This window comes from Zonotrichia albicollis, chromosome 3 (assembly GCF_047830755.1).
Source record: "Zonotrichia albicollis isolate bZonAlb1 chromosome 3, bZonAlb1.hap1, whole genome shotgun sequence".
NCBI classification, from domain to species: domain Eukaryota; kingdom Metazoa; phylum Chordata; class Aves; order Passeriformes; family Passerellidae; genus Zonotrichia; species Zonotrichia albicollis.
In genome coordinates, this window is record NC_133821.1 from 115056663 (window position 1) to 115074252 (window position 17590).

At 38.1% G+C, this 17590-nt stretch overlaps 1 protein-coding gene and 1 long non-coding RNA gene across 12 annotated transcripts in view; one reads left to right on the forward strand and one right to left on the reverse strand.

Moving 5' to 3' along the window:
• LOC113458862 (uncharacterized) overlaps window positions 1-17590 on the forward strand; it is a 197014-nt gene that overhangs the window by 149981 nt on the left and 29443 nt on the right. For 9 of the 11 annotated variants that reach the window (XR_012579777.1, XR_012579781.1, XR_012579779.1 and 6 more), the window contains one exon: window positions 10685-10765. Coding sequence is in view for 3 of the 11 variants with exons in the window: in XM_074538540.1 (XP_074394641.1) it covers window positions 10685-10765 (81 nt within the window). In the remaining 8 variants the exon portion in view is untranslated. Of the gene's footprint in view, window positions 1-9489; window positions 9622-10684; window positions 10766-17590 lie in introns of all 11 variants that reach the window. The other 2 variants (XR_012579780.1, XR_012579782.1) reach the window with 1 other exon arrangement.
• LOC141728625 (uncharacterized) lies at window positions 97-15863 on the reverse strand. Its single transcript, XR_012579784.1, has 3 exons — window positions 15700-15863; window positions 3163-3224; window positions 97-2072 (listed from the first exon to the last, which is right to left on the reverse strand). It is a non-coding gene; the product is annotated as an uncharacterized LOC141728625 (long non-coding RNA).

A 17590-nucleotide genomic window follows, 5' to 3' on the forward strand; every position in this document is an offset into this window, starting at 1 on the left:
CTAAATGACTGGGGGTTTGTTCCTTTTTTATTAAAAAACACCAAAAAGCAGACTTTTAAAAGATATATATATATTTATTTAAAACAGATGCATGGTTGTAAATACAGGCTAGTTGTAATATTCCAAGCACATATTTAGGGACTTCCTCCCTTTTCCAAATCTCACTCAAGTGGAACATACACTCATTTCTGTAACAAAAATTCTTTCTACTCTATTGGCAAAATGAATAGCATCAACTCAAAATATTTAAAAATTTAGTCACATCCACATCTCGCAGCCTATAAGGAGCTTTCACGCTTTTGGGCTCGCTTTAGATCTTTAATACCCTTTCCTTTTGTGTCAAGGAGCTCACGAGGCGTAAAGAAGCACTGATAAACCCACTTAGATCCCTTCCTGGGCCGTCACCTCTCCCTGCCAAGCGGCTTTAGGTGGTAACTGATCTGTGACAGGCTGCCAGTCAAACAGAGCATTTCTGAAAGCTGACACAAAAGACTGAGCGCCGGAGAAAGGAGAGGGAAATAAGAAAAGAAACCAAACTGTATCAGCGGCTCTCTGCTCGGCGGCCCCCTCCCGCTGCCAGCCCCCGTCCATCCCGCAGCCAGGTTCACGGCAGGGGCAGCCGGGCCCCGCGATAGCGATCGGCGGCCCCGCTCCCGGCCCTCAATAGCGGCCCGAGGCGGAGTGACAGCCGGACCCGGAGTGACACGGGCATGCTGTCAGCGCCGCCGCTTCCCGTGGGAGCGGGGGGAGACGGAGACAGCGAGGGAGGCAGGGAGGGAGGCAGGGAAGGGCCGGCCGGCTGCTCCCTTGTGGCTGCGCTCCCGGGGGCGCTGGGGAGCGGCCGGCACCGCCCGCCTTCTCCAGGCCGCCTCCTGTCCCGGCAGTGCAGGGGGACAAACACCACAAACATCACAAACATCACAAACATCACCAACATCTCCAGCGGTGCATTGTGGTGTGCTGCCGAAACGGGGGCCACATCCTTGCCTCCGGGGATTCGGCTCTGAGAGACCTCATAGCACCTTCCAGCGCCTGAAGGGAGATAGGAGGGGGAGCTACGGCGGAGCTGGAGAGGGCATGCAGCAAGGGCAAGGGGTAATGGCCTCAAACTGAAAGAAGGGGGATTTGGATTAAATATTAGAAAGAAATTCTTTCCTGTGAGGATGGTGAGACATTGGAACAGGTGGCCCAGAGAAGTTGTGGGTGCCATGTCCCTGGAAGTTTTCCAGGCCTGGTTGGATGGAGCTCTGAGAAACCTGCTCTAAGTAGATTTACAAGGCAGGGGGCTTGAAGTAGGTGATCTTTAAGATCCCTTCCAAACCAAACAATTCTGTGGCTATGGTTATTTGATTCTGTGATTAGAGGAGGGCAGTGAAACACAGTAGCAGAGGGAGCAGGACCCTTGGAAAACATGCCTTGCAAATTCTCATCTCCTTTGTTTTTGCACACTTACCTGCATGTGTCTTGTAGTGATACAAATGAAAAAAAAAATCTACCAGACAAAAGCCCACTCTTTAAGGTGGACCTTAAGGTTTTATTTCTTGGTTCATCAGACAGAAAATTAAACACTTATTTTAAAATGTATTATTGTCTTGGTGAAACTTGCTCAAAATTGTTCTGCTGGCTCTCTTACAATTGGAAGAACCTTGAAAGGCTTCAGCTTGGGTTTCTAGAGCAGCTCCCTTCAGCATTTCTCATTCCTTATCTCCCATACTCTGGGGGTCTGCTGGTTGCTGCATAAGAATCACAAACTCTGGGTTATTCTTGGGTTTATTTGAGGTTCTATGGTGACCATCAAAACCAAAGAGAATGGAGTGCTGCTTGCCTTGGATTAGTTCCCACAATTTGAACGTGCCAGTGTGGTCACAGGAGCTGTTGGTGCAATAGAGGGCTCCTGGCAGCCCAGGCACGCCACCACCATGCAAGTCAATGAACTGCTGTGCTGGGGAGAGCTGAGCTCCCCATCATCCACTGGGCCAGAGAGTGGGGTCAGGCATTTCAGGACTCAATATCTTTTGTACTTTTTTCCCATCCCCGGAATGTTCTTTCCACATTTATATGAGGTGGAGAGTCTGGTGGAGGAAAAAATTGAGTCAAATGGCAGCATTACACTCTCCAAGATCCCAGAGTATCTTAAGATCATGCACAGGAAATGTAAGAAGTGACTTTACACTGCCCATCTCTCCATTTAGTATCCAGTTAGTAGTTCATCCAACTTAGTAACTTCTTGGAGCAAATCATCTATTAAAAAGAAGAAATAGATGCTTTTTTTCTAGTTTGAGATCCTTCAACTTGGACTAGGCTGTGCAAGCATGTACCAAGAACAGAGTCAACTAAATTTTATTCCTTTTAAGCTAATTTCTCTTAGTCTGTCATGAACAGAGAATTCTAATTATTCTGCGCTCAAGAGGAATTTAGTCTTTAGACAAGCAAAAAGTCTCAGCACACTAAGTCTTGGTTTATGACTTTATACAGAGGGTTTATGCCCTTGTACAGAGGGGGATACTCCCACTGGCAGCAGTTTTCCAGTGCAGCTCTAGTGGATGAGAGCAGAGGATGCATTCAACAGCCTCTGCACCAAGGGGATATGTGGAAAACCCTTTTCAGCTCCATTCTGAACTGTTGTCTCCAGGTGGTCCCACCAAACCACAATCCTTTCTTTTTCAAAGTTCTATTGTTATATGATGGGTGGATCTGGTAAAGGGAATACGTTCTCCACCTTAGAATGGAAAACAATTTTCTTTGCTTATGTCTGAAGGCCTTATTATTTATAGGGGAGGGACAACTAATTTAATTGATTAATTGTGAAAATCTTCAGCCTTATTTTAATTTTTTTTCAATCTTTTAAGACATTCTCATTCCTTTTTTTTTTCTGTCTCAAGCATGGAGACAACAAAAAAAAGAGTGCTTTTTATTTGAAAAACCTAGAGCAAAACCAAATGAGAGCTGCTGGTTTTGACTTGGAAAACCATTCTTCATAGTTCAAAATCTTCTCAAATTAGTATTGAAAAGTGATATTAAAAAAATTATAAACGTGTTTTTAAACATTAGGGCATTAGGCAGGTTGGTTTTTAAAACATATTAAGAGTTTGAGGTGAATCCCAAAGAGAAGTCTATGAAGTTGCTAGTAGAGCTTATTGAGCTTTTTCTGACATTATTTACCTTTTTCTCCTCCTGTCCTGAAGCTTCTGGAAAGGCTGAACGCAGCTGATTTCAGATAATTTCTGTGTGCATAAAGGGGAGTCTTAATTGCCAGACTAAACTGCTCAAAGCACAACATTAATCTTCAACACTGAGGAAGCTGAAATATTATTTACCGATTAGGAGTTCTAGATTTTTGTCATGTCATGAAAATTTTGAGATTTTGGCCCAAAAATTATAGGAGTCATCTTGTTACTACACAAAATAGTTGTAGCAGCATTAACTACTTTTCTCTTTTATTTGAACAACCTTGTCTTATAGAACAGTGCTGAACAACAGCTGCATAGAAGGTAGGAACACATTTCTCTCCCATATGGTTCACTTCAATAGGTAAGAATCAAAGTTAAATGCTATTGCAAGCTAAAAAAGGTTTTTTTCCTGAAATAAAATAAAATATTTTTAAATGTCATTTAAAACTGCAGTTAAAATTATGAATAATTTAGGTATTGGAAAATATGTGCTTATTGGTCTTATCTTTTTCTGACTGGAACTAGATCCAATATCCAATATTAGAGAGTTTCCCACCTGAAGCCATGACTACAGTTCCTCTCATAACATTTACAAAACAACTTTGCTTTCAAACTTCATACATAGCAAATGTAGGAAAGGAAAGTCAAATCTGATAGAAAATAATTAAGATGCATCTGAAACATACAATTTTGTGTCCAACAGTTGTGGTTCAGTCCTCAAGCTTTATCACACATTTGTCCAGTTACAGATTTTTCAGGTTTCATTATTTAAAAGATTCTGGAGAGGTTTAGTGTCCTTTTATATGTTTGAGAAAAGAGAATGCATTCTTTAAAATGCATTCCGTACTCGTTCCTGTCAGTCTGCACCACAAGGGGCTAAATTAATTTTATAAGCCCGAGAACATTATGATGGATATTTGTAAGCACTTTTGCTGTCTGACAGTGAGCCTGGCATAGTTTGAGGTAGAAACCTACTAATACCTTTTTTTTGTGTAAGATTTTGTAAGGGTTTATAGACATCATAGTCTCCACTAAATTCACACTAAGTCACACATCCACTAAGTCTCGAGGCTAAGCTATAACCCATGGGGGATAGAACAGAATTCTTATCGTAGATCACATGAACTCCAGTAGAACTAAAAACATTCAAGGGCACCTGCATTGGTTTAGATCACATTAATATTTTATAGATATGTTTCATCCCTAGAAACAGGCCTATCACTGTCTCAGGTAGAAAATCTAAAATTTCCTAATTCTAGGATACTGTAATTTAGAAGAGGAAGAACATGAAGAAGTATTAGTGATTTATAAAACTACATCCTTGGGGATATTAAAATCTTGACTGTATAAAATCCTGAGCAACCTGATCTGTGCTGGTTCTCTGTTGAATTAGGGGTTGAACCAGATATTCCAGAAGTTCCTTCCCAAATAAAAGTATTTTGGTATGCTGTACATTGGAGAAGCTACTTACAGGTGGTAAAATCTAAAATAATGGCAGCAAGTCATATTCATTTGTGACAGAAGTTGATTTTGCTGTCTGGGGCTTTTCCATCACTGCATCACCTGCATGAGGCCAAAACAACTTATGTGTGGGTTTAAAGCCTGAGGGAGACATTTGGAGTCACCTAATCCGATCAGGTCTCTCCACCTACTTGTTTCTGGTGCGCCGATTTTCCCCAGCATTATCAAGGTCTATTCAAACTTGTGTTGATGTCTTTCTAGCATCTGGTTGGAACTGAATAGAATACTTTTAGAACTGAATGTCAAAACCTCATTCTACCTGAAATATCACTGGCCACCTCATATAAATCTCCCACCATCCTGCCTCTGTCTCAATAAGTTTGATATTGAGTTTCTGTAGCCTGAAGCTCTTTTGTGATCACCCACAAGGAAGAGTTTCTTGTTTGGCCAGAATGATTGGAAAGGTGGTTGCAAGAGATGCAAAAGTGAGAGGCATCACAAGTTTTCTGGTCACAGGAGTCTGTTTAACATAACAGGACAACTTGCATGGAAGCAAAGGATCTGCTGGGTCAACACAAGACATGACTTGCTCAGGGGACTTTTTTTTTCTTGTGAAGTTTCGATGTAATCTTTAAAATTTAGACTTAATTTTATTTTCCTGTTCTGTCAGTATTGTTTCAGAACTCAGTGTACTCTGTGTTTCCCTTAAGAACAGCTATTTGCAAGCCTAAGCTCAGCTAAATTGTATATATATATATATATATATATAATTTGCAAACTTATTCTCATCATAATTAAAGTTTCAGTTGGGAAGATATTACATCTTTGAATTGGCTTAAATATTGTCTTCTGGTTTTAATTTAAAATATTTAAAGGTTTACTGAGTTTAGGAAAACATTTGTAGATGATCAGAAGGCAAGGATAAAAAGAAAAAAATCTCAGTCACCTCTTAGGTTTTCAGCAACTCCTCCTGCCAGAAAACCTAGCATGGGAGAAATAACAGCTAGGCTGAATTGGGAGGGCTACAACGCTGTCCTGTTGTGGGTGGGCTCTTCATACTTCTGAAGCTATACTGTTTTTATTTAAAACCTGAATTGGATTTCTAGGCATGTATGGTACATGCCAATTTAAAATTATTGAAGTTCTTCATAGTGTTAAGAGTGCTTCAGTTTGAAAGAGTGAGGCTTTCCCGCAAATGCCAAGTAAATTGCTCTGCAAGTCCAGAATCTTTGATCACCTCTGAATTGAAGTGCTTATGAAAGATGTTGCGGTGTTCTAATAATTTTACAGCTCTGTCTGATTCAGATGCCTAGAACCCCAATCATTTCCAAATTGAAGAGCTCTCATTATTTTGAAGTCCTATGTGCAGTATAATATGATTTAAGATTATTCTGCAGCTTTTCATTTTTATTTTGTAAAAATGAAGGGTTTTTTTTTGTTTTTTTTGTTTTTTTTATTTTTTAAAGACCAGGTCTTTCCTCTGCAAGCTGGGAGACATTATGAGTTAATTCAAACATTTCATGTTTAAAATGGAAATTGAACCAAATTCTCTCCAAATAGCAGTGATGATGGCTGGGAGAAAAAGAAGGAAAAAAAATATCCCTGCCTGAAAAGCCGAGAAAATACAAAGTAAGAGGCTGTCAGTGATCCTTACTGGGAAAAGTGTGAAGAACAAGAAACATATTGTCACTGTTCAGATGCGGTCAAGGTGAAGTGGGGAGACTGAATGAAAGTTACAACAATGTGACAAAAGAGAGACACAGATCCATTTAGTCTTGGAAGGAAGAGAGCAGGAGGCACAGAAGGCTAGTTCACGTGTTGCTTCTAAGCTGATTTTTGCTGTCATTTTATCATACAATTTCAGAGGGAAATGATGTATGCCCTTTTGTATCTCCTGACTTTGTCTTTTAAGAATAACACTTCGTTTCTTTCTCACTAGAGACCTTGTTCCTTTTTAGCACGTGGCTGTCGTATATTGTTTATAAGTCACACAGCTTTCTAAAGAAAATCTCATCACTATTTCTTGGTAGCAGTAGAGATTTTTCATTTGTTTGTTTATTTTTTCTTTTCCCCAAGCATATGCACTGGATGGTCTTTGTTCCCAGTGACTCATTATTGAAGAACAAACAAGGGCAAAAAAGAAGTGTTCTGGGGGAGGAAGCACACCATGCTGCTGGGGATCCCTATGCCTCCACCCTACCTTGCTTTGCACACAAAAATCACCCTGCTTCCTTCCCATCTGCAAACCCTCACCTGCTCCTTCTGGTCCTGCTATGGGAGCTCTCCAAAAGAAAGGGGAGAAAATAAATCTAAAAAGCATTCTGATCTAGATGGGGTAGAGTTATGCTAACATATGAAAAGAACAAGGGATTAGGGAACCTACCTGCCATTGCAGATACTTCAGCAGTAAGGCAGGAATTGATGTGGAGGCAGGATGAAAAACTGGCAGATCAGAGCAGAGAGTTTTTAAGAGTTTCACAATTGTGTTGCTAAGGAGGTGGCCCATAAACATCTGGAAAATCTGGAGATTTTCAAAACAGATGTTGAAACAGAAAAAGAGACATAGTCCATCACAGCATTGGCACTTCCAATCATTTGAGAGAAAAAAATTGTAATCTTTGTTTGCCATATCTTCCACTGAAAAAAAAAAAAATCCACATTTTTTGTTGTTGTCCTTGTTAAGAGCTCTGAAGCACCTCAGGAGATGAGCACAGCTGCTGTGGGTTTGGGTCCCAGCTTACACCTCTCTCCTCCTGAGGTATTTGGTGGGGCTTGTCAGCCTTTTCTGCTGCACCTCTTTTCCATACAGAACACGTATATGTCCGTGTGGTGAAGAATTTATGTGACCTCAGAAGGCACAGTGGGTTTACAGTGGCAGGGACAGGAAGATGAGCTCCCTTCAGACACCTGTGCTTCTGGAGGTGTAGCTTCCAGCAGAGGGAAAGTGTGATTTCACTGCATTCTGAAGCCAATATCATTAGCTCATCCCTATCTTACCTGAGTGGAAACCAAGTCTAGAGAACTGTGGTTATTTAGGACATTGTGTTCTCCAATGTTTCCAGTGAATCATTAATCTTAAATATACTTATAAATAAAACTTACAAAGCTAAAAATGTAATTTGGAAATCTGTTAAGAATAATCAGGCTCAAAAACTCCTCCTGGACTTTTTGTGGCAGGTACCTGAACCCATAGGGAGAGAGATTTGTTTCTTTGCTGCAGTACCAGGAAACATTTAGTGAAACTGGTATTTCCCTTGTTCCTCTCTATTTAAGGTATCCCAATTTTTATTTTTTGCAGTTTTCTTTCTCTATCCACACTCCTCATATATCTAGCTTTCTAAATTCCCTTTTTCTTAGCTTTTCCCTGAACTCATGTTTATTCTCACTTTTCCATTCCCAGTATTTTTACTGGTCTTCCATTTCTTTTGAACCCTTTCCATCTTTCCTGCAGAGACTCCCTACTGAAATTCTTTCACAAACCCCTGTTATCCTTCTTGCAGTGGCTCACTTCTGGCTGAAATCTAGAGCTGTTACAGAGGTTCCTGCATACACAAGAAAAGTTGACAGGGTTTATCTACCTGTTGTTCAAATATACGGTCCTTGCATTTCAGCTTTCTGATTACCTGAGATTTTTGAGAGATTTTGGTGAAGCAATGCTTAAACTACAGGGTATATAAATAGTATTAATGTAATTTTCATATTTGCATAATCAGTAGTCTCACTCAGCAATTAGCATTTCACTAATAATATCCAAACAAACATAATTTCCCAAATTATAGCAAACTCAATCAAAAATTATGTTTTATTGTATGTAGTAGTCTGTTGGAGGTTATAAAATACTTAAGAGAATAAACATTATTTTTGTTAATTTGAGGATTAGTACTCCTACCAAGTTTCAATTTACATGGGCACAAAAAAAAAGTAAGTCAAAAATAATTCAGGTTTGGTTTTTTTTGTTGTTCCTAAGGGTATTTCCTACTGTTATACAGCTTGGAGCTGCATGACGCCAAAAGTTTAATTAATATTTTTTTGTTGATTTTAAGGTAATATTTATTGATTTCCTTCTCGCATTTTCTGGATTTTGAGATATACTGTTCCAAAAAATGTATTAATAGATGAATTGGTCCATTAGAGGCATCAGTGCATTAGGACCAATTCACGCTGGAGCATTTGGTCCTTCAGCTCCCAGGAATCTGTGAAAGACAAATGCACCACACCATGTTGTTTTGGGCTGGTTCCTCCAATCTACAGCCCTTCAGCTTCAAAAGCAAATGAGACACCAAACACCATTAATCACAGTTGTGTTGAGTACTCAGAGACTGAAATGTGCTGTTTCCAGATACTAAACACCACTACAAACCCCATTATATGTTACATGTTAGCCAGAGAGGAACTCTTAATCCTGGTTTACTGTCTATAGCTCTTACAGATACACTTTAAAGAAGTCTCCCTCCGGTATCTATAAATCAGAAATTACCTTTTAGCTGTGCTATACTTTAAAGGAATGTAAACATGTAAAAGTAAAGGTTTGTGTATTGTTGGTAATGCACATGACTGCTTGCTGTGTTATGTGCAGGATGATCCATGTGCCACCCATGCTGAAGCAGGTTATTAAACATGCTGGCTCAGTTTACTGGTAGCTCTAATACACTTCTGTACCGAGGCACTACTTGTAACATCAAAGCAGGGGAGACATTAGCTCTTTTCCCCTATAGCCTCTGACCTGAAAGCTTTGCTTTTTATCTCTGTATAAAAGGAAAATATTCTTTTCAAAGCAGCCTAGCTAGAATGTGGATATTTTCTCCATTGTAGAATAAGAGCCTGTGAAAGTAATCTACAATTTTTCATCTTTTTTCAGTGTATTGTTTCTTTTTGGACATCATGCCTCTTTTAGAGGTAAAACTCTCACTTTCAAGTAATAGTGACTGGGAAGTGCTTTCAAAGTCCTGAGGTACTTCTGCTTTCTGTAACCCTGTCAGCCTGAAGAAAGGTGATGGAACATTTCTTTTCTTGAAAGAGCAATATATTGTGTGAGAGACAGAAAATAAATTTGAACAATGGTTCATACTCCAAATAATGTGTAAGATACAAATCCAATTAATTGTACACAGGTTTGTAAGGGAGCCAACATTTGGCAAATCTAAACTATTTTATCTTGCAGATGTTTCCACTTATTTTTTAAAAATTAGAAAAAAAATCATATAGCAAGTGATTTTCTCAAGTGTATTGAACTTAAGAATGGATTGGATCATCTTATCTTCTGACCTTTATGTATCAGGGTTTCTTTGTGTAATCTAGGTTGTCTTGTTTCAGTTCAGCATTTTAGGATTCTTGAGCTTTTGGCTTTTAGATTCTTAACTTGAGCTGTCTTAGAGAGGGTTGGACAGAAGAAAATAAAACTTCTCAATTTTCTCTGTAAGACTTCTTATAATAAATAAATTTCAATCTTTCTTCTGCTGGAAAAAAATGGATCACTTGTTTGGGTTCTTAATAAAGGTACATAATTTCATTATACTCATGGAAGTGCAGACTAGCATATACTTTTAAGCAGAAATACTTTTATTTACAAAATAAGACAGAAAAGCATTAGTGTAAGTGTTTAAAATTGTTTTGTTACTTTTTGGTTTTAATATATTGTTTTTCTTCTTTTGTGTTTTATTGTAGCAAAGTTTTTCTTGCAGAGTTAATTTTCTTTACAGAAATCACATATGTGTTCTTAATTATACATATTTTATCATGTGCTAGACATAGCAGAAATTATGTCCATAAAAAAATTTCCAGGAATTTTGTAAGCAGAAATGTAGGAAGGAGAAGAAGGGAGCAGAGTTTATGGATTGTTTGGTTTTGGTTTGAGTTTTTTCCCCAGATTGTAATAATGAATAATTTAGAAAAATCAAAATGTTTTCAAAATGTAAATAGAAGTAAATTATGTATTAAACTTGTATAGATAGTTAGAATCTTCAGAAACCATCTGCCACAGATGAATATCTTGTCTTGCATTCAACTAATATGCCAACTTATGGTTACTTGCATTTTACTCCTGTTTGCTACAGGTGAAGTGGGTGAATATCAGACAGCTCATTATAGAGACATGCATGCTGCATTCCCAAAGTAGGATGACAGAACAAGTCATGGTATGTATTGTAATTTCAGTTCTACAATACATCTTCAAGCTGTCTGAGGTAAAATGCTTACTAAGCACTGCACTGGGGCTGTCAGATTTCTTCATGGGGTGGTAATTAAATTGAGGCAGCTCTACCATTTATTTTGTGGAACTAAGCCAGAATTATCTGTATCCTAAAAATATGCTGCTGTAGACTGCTAGTTGTATCAGGAGTACAGTTTTTTGCATATAAATTTTCTTTTATGGAAAGAGAATCCTATTTCTCTCTGTTTTTTCTCACCTCCATAGGCTCTGGGGGAGGAGAGTTGTTATGCCACTGGACTAGTTTAAGTCTGAGGGAAATTGGTCATGATGCCATCAGAGATGGTATCTTGCTTAAAACTGCAGACATTTGGGTTTGATTCAATTTGTGACTAATAGGGATAAAGGATTGATGGTCATGGGGGCCAAGGGTGGCACTAAAGTTTCATGCCTAATTTTCAGGGTTCTTAGCCATGGTATAATTTAGAGTGCCAGGGGCCCAGTTGGCCATGGCCGCTGCCACTGCCACAAAAATAAAGCTGAATGCATGTGAGGGTGCAATGTGATAAATGAATAGGAAGTTTCTTCTGGTCATTTCTGGAGACCAGCTTCTTTATTAAAACACATGGGAGCTGCTGTGCTGAGTCAGACCAAGGGTTCTGGTAGATCAATGGTGTGTCTGTGCCAGCACTCTGGCATTCTGCTCTGAAAATCAGAGCTATTCCAAATCTGGAATATATATGTAGACCCTGTCTTTGAAATAGTGCTCAGGATGTAGTGTCTTCTCAATATTGTCACTCATGTTCTTCCTGAGAGAAGGTAGTGAGATTTGCAGATAACTTTAATGATATGTCCACACAATGGACTTACAGAACAGCATGATTATGTTCTTGCCTTCTTATCTGCTTGCTTTCTAGTAAATCTGACCTTTCTAAAATTTGTAAGTTACCTAAAAACTATGGTGAGATAAGCAGCAAAATTTTAAGTAGTTGAATATCAGAAGTATATGCAACTCATATTACAGCAAGTTCAATTCCAAAGACATTTTTTAAGATTGAAAAGGGTGAGGCTGATGTGTAAAGGAGGCTTTCACAGGGTAAATTTCCTATGATGCACAAATGAGTTTATTTTATAATTCAACATCCTTTAGAAAATTGTTTGGATTGAGTTCAGTTGATTTAGTCAGACAGTGAGAAGAAAAACTGAGGAGGAAATAGCATACAGATGCAAAACAGTTTTCAAGTGTACAGTGTGGAAAAACTGTTAATGGATTATCTGGAAATAAATTAAATCTCCTGCAAAAGCTATAGGTTTTTTGACCTTTTTTTTTTTATGAAATGGTGGTGAATATGAATGCATGATCATAAATGCTGAAAACCACTGTTTACTTGAAAAAATGTGTCAAAATCGTTGTCCTTTTCCTGAAATAAAAAACTGAAATAAATGTATGGAAGTACTTAAATTGGTGTTCAATAAATAGCTACATTAAACAGAAAAGTATTACATAGGAAAGAAGCTGGAAAGGGTAGGCTTTATTCATGGGCTCCCAACTGCTCAGGATCTACCTATAGTCAGAAGAAAGGTGTGGATTCCTATGGGGGAATTCAGAATAGGAATCTGAACTAACTTGGCTCTCGCTTTGAAGCACAATTTGTCATCAAAGGATATTGTGTCAGGAGACAGTGCAACTCTTTCATTAAGAACATTTCTTATACCATTCTCTGATTATTAAAAAGCTTTTTGTTATTGAAAGCTGTGATTTGCCATTTAAAAAAAGATATGTGTGAATCTCGCTCAAATATCTTGAACATCACAAATATTACTTTTTAAAGATATAATTTTCCTTATTAATTCGTATTTTCTCCATAGTTATTGAACTTTGAAACACATTATCTCCTTGCATATTTGTATTTTCTTTTACCTTTGGTAAACCATGCTATATACATGTCCACATGCTTTGATTTTACTGCTGTTTTTTCTGGCTCCCTTGTCATATTTTCTTCATTCTGTTTGATCTATTATACTTAATGAACAACAGTTTTCACTTAGAATAATCTTTATGGTTTTTTGAATTTTAAATACCATATTGTGATGGTATTAGTGATGTTACACTAAATCCCTCATCCTGCAAAGGCTGATTCATGTTTCTCACTTTGCACAGTCTGAACAGCCCCACTGGAGTTCAAGGGCTACACACGAGAGCATAAAGCTTCTAATTGCCTTTAGCAGACTCATTTCCAGTATCACAAAGCCCCATTTTAGGGACTGTTGCTTAGATCTGAAAAAGCACATTTCACTGGAAATGATTGTAAAAACATGTCCTCAGCTGGAACCTGGAGAACAGAATTTTAATCTGGATTAAATTAAGCCTATATCTTGAGGGATACATCTTGACCAGCAGCATTTTATGACTATCTGACAATCTTTTATATTCTTGAAATATAGAAATAGCTTTATTTTTGTACTAATGTTTTCAGAGTTGCAGTTCATAGCACAAAGCAAAAGACAGTAAAAGTAGAGAACATTTGATTTTGTCCCCCCACTCTTCTACTCAGAGGAAAGTAGCTAGAATAACAGGCAGTAATTAGCTTTCAGCCAAATTGGGTATGAATTTTAGTCTGTAGATTCATTGCGCCTATGTCAGCCTGAAGATTAAAGGCTTCTTAACTACATAGTGGCACAACAGCTGAGCAAGCTGTGAAGGAGCCAGTGGGGTTTGTTGTATAAGATCTGGTCTGTTGATCACTGGAAGAGCCTGGATTTCTGTGTCCAATCAAGACAAACACGAGTCTACCTTCTTGTCTCTGTCTGTTTCAGTAGATCACCTTGTATCACCAGGGATTTCAATGTAGCTGACTCAGTTTCTCTGGTGCTGGAAACATAATATTCATTGACATGATAGATGCACAGACCCCAGTAAATTTAATGTTTAGCCATCCCTGGTTTTGGCAACATGCTGAAGCTTACTTATTAATTTGGTGGCTGTTTGTGCTTTTCTTCTTACCACTGTGGATATAATCAATGAATATCAGGTGTTCTATAGTCAGGAAGACAGTTGTGAAAATGTACTCTGAAGTTAAATTGAGATTATCCTTCTAGTTTTGTTATTAGTATGAATATAGCAAAAATATTATTAGCAAAAATATTCTAATGCATTTTTAAATAGAGAGCTTATAAGCAGTGAACTATGTTCTCTTCCATTGGAGGTATCCTAAACAGAGCCAAGCAGAAGTAAATCAGTGTCAGATAATTTTGCTTTTTTGACTTGGGACAGCCAAAACTTTCTTCAACTGTACCAGACTGCCATCTCGGCTTTCCATCATGGAGCATCCGGGGTGCCAATCTTCAATTACCCTTTCTCACTGTTGCCTTGTGTTACTTATTTCTTCTGGCAAACCTATCATTTGCATCTGATTTGAAAGAATTAATTTCTCTTTCTAACCAGCCTGTGAGTTTCACTAGTTGTTTTTTCTTTGCTTGGAAATAAAATTAGGTCAATTCCATTTTGCTTCATATAACATTTAAATGAATTAGATGGTGCAGATATCACTGAATACTGATCATATGGAGACCTCAACATGCCCTCAGATTGGCTAAAGGAGGGTTCCCAGCAAGTTTGCTTTCTCAGTTAGTATGAAAGAGTATTTTTTGATGTATGGGTTTGATTTTTTTTCTGTATTTCTTAAAGATATTGTCTCTAGGATACTGAGAGAAGAAGAGGAGAACAAGCAGAATTATACCTTGTGTCCTTTTTTTTGTGCCTAGAATGTTGGAAAGAAGCAAAGATGGGTGGATTCAGTGGGTAAAATGGGTACAATCTCCTTGAAAATGTCATCTTCCCACATTAATTTTCAAAATATTGATGACTTTGGATAATGTTTCAAAGAACCAACTTTAACAAATAATGTCAATGCAAGTGATGGTGATAGGAGCTCAGTGGTTAACCAGGCTTGAATAAAAGTGTTTAAATGAGTAAGGGACATACTATGATGGGTGTCGTGGCAGGTAATCCTTTATTTATATCATAAATTTGACTTCAGTAGAACAGAAGTCCATACTTTTGTATGTTTTAAATCAAAGAGGTAGCAAGGAATAGTCCATGGTACTCCCAAGATTTAATGTATTCTCTGAATCTCTGCTGATGTAAGATTGTGTGATCCATTTAGTGTCCCTGTGCCCCTTATGCTATTTGCCCAGTAAGGCTGATGCAGAAAGGGGATTAGAAATACTCTAGGCACCACTGCATTTTAAAATTCCTTTAAATGAAATCAGAGGGTGTTTTTTCCTAATAGTTACTTTCCAGGCAGAAATCAATTAGTCTAATAGCACTACTCTTCTCCAAAATGGAATTGTACTGGACTGGTTTGATGTCTTCTTATAATTGCACACTGTATGGTTCTTTGACTCTTATCTCTCCCTCAGTCTGTGAATTTGAAACCATCGGGAAGATGTCACATTGGTATGAGTATTCTTCAGTGATAAGAACAGTAATTGTTGTAGGGAGACTTCTTAATCTTGGGTCACTCAAATCCCTTTTAAAGACAGCAGGTGCTCTCCAGAACAAGCATTAACAAGAAGAGATTATGAGGTAACCTGTTGTTCTTTATATCTCAGCATCTCTTGACAAAGCTTACCATCAGGCACTGTGTTCAGAAGCCAGTCAGTACAGGAAAAAAAATCAAACATGACTCAGGAAGGAACTAATGTTTTCAGTACTAAAAAGTGGATTCATTTTAAAGGGTGAATACTGAGAACTGTTACAGGGAAATTTATATTTAGATAAGATAATTATATGAGGAAATTATAAAAGCAAGAAATAATTTGGCAGGGGCTAAAAGAATAGACCTGCAGATAACCATGGTATAATACAACCAGAAAAAAATTCTGCTTCCACAGAAATCAAAATCTGAAACGGCATCTCACCAGATTTGCATTGTGTTGAAATTCCTTGTACATTGTACCCCTCATCTTCTTCCCAGCTGTGGCAAACGTGGTGGAAGCAAGTCAGTCATTCATATTGTCAGACTCTGGCACTGCTAGCAGTATGACTTCATACAGACGTGCTGCTGCTGTGGGCTGCTTAGCACAGACAGGGTGAATTCTTGCAGCTGAGCATGCTCAGGGTCTAACAGCTCTTCCAAGTGTGATCACAGTGGAGCAGAACTGCCTTTTATTTTCAGCTCTCAAAATTTATGAACTTCTGGGTCCAAATGCCAACTAAATTTTGTTTGAATAAGATTATGTTTTCTAATTCTGTCCATTTCCATCAAGATTATGACACAAAATTAGCTGCGTAAAGCAGGTCTATGGCAATCTTTGGGAGGTCAGGAATTAAGCATAGGATAAATCATTGCATTCAGATGATAAAACCACTTTCAAAACCAGTTCAAGGAAACTTTTTTAAAAGATATTTAGATCCAAAGGTGTAGTTAGCACTTTCTAAGAACACACATCTCAGGGAGTGTTAGGGACTTAACCCTTCTTCACTCTACTTTGAAAAAAAATCAGCTAGGCACCTATCTCAGCCTCTAAGTTTCTCAAATACTTTTTAAAAAATCTGGCCTTTGATAACTCAAATCCCCTTGACTTTCTGTAAGGCTTTTCATCTTGAATTCTAGATCCTCATAAGTTTTGAGTGCCTAACTCTCTTAAATTAAAATGTGAGCTAAAGGCCCAGGTATTTTTGAAAAGCTGAACCTTGGTGCTCAAGTCACTTCTGAAAAAAGATGTTAGACTGCTAATTCCCTCAAGTGCTCGAGGAACATTTTCCTGTCACCTCTGAGAAAATATTCTCGAAGAATTTACTTTGCTAATCATTTGTTTTGTCCCAAACTTTGTATAACAACTTGTGTAATATTTATTATGGAGAATTTATTTTTTCCCCAAAAGAATGATAAAACTCTCTTATAAAATGAAAAATTATGACAAAAGTATATATTTATGCTTTCAGGAGGCAAATGTGTTTTTTAATGGAATTTAAATAAATGGAATTTTTATGATGAAAAAAGCAACAGTAAAAGTAGTGATTATGTTTTTCATAGTTCATTTGCTTCCCTTGCCCTGAAGATCTTGTACTGAAGTAAAATGAGATCCCTGGTGAAGCCTACAATGTCATTGACTCTGAAGAAGGACTCAGAGACCCATTGGTGTTTAATGACCCTTACTAGCCTCCATGAAAGAAACTGGTATGATCCACTAAAGGAGACATATGGTTCTTTGGAATTATAAAGAAACACTGTTTTCTTCATGGGTAAACATTGTAGTCATGCATTTCTAAACACTGCCTGGTTTTAGATGACTGCTTTTAAAATGGCCGTCCAAATTTGCTGAGGAATTGCATTCATTTTTCATTAGTACTTGACCAACAGCAGTGGTATTTTTGCAATACTGCAATCATGCAATTTTAATGCTCTTATTATTCTGCACCATCATATCAGACAGAACAGAACACAACAGATAAGAGAGCTGAACTACACAATAAAGAGCAACTGGACTGCTTTATAGGGCGTGGGCACATCATATAATATAATCATGAGCTGATATCCCATAGTTATAGGGAAGTGTTGGAATATTAGGATATTTCTGTATTCATTTCTTCATGAAATTAAAGTACATGCTTTACTGCAGTTAGACATAGGGCGGTGGCAACTAAAGGAGATGGAGCAAGGGAAAGAAAAAGGGAAGGGAAGGGAAGGGAAGGGAAGGGAAGGGAAGGGAAGGGAAGGGAAGGGAAGGGAAGGGAAGGGAAGGGAAGGGAAGGGAAGGGAAGGGAAGGGAAGGGAAGGGAAGGGAAGGGAAGGGAAGGGAAGGGAAG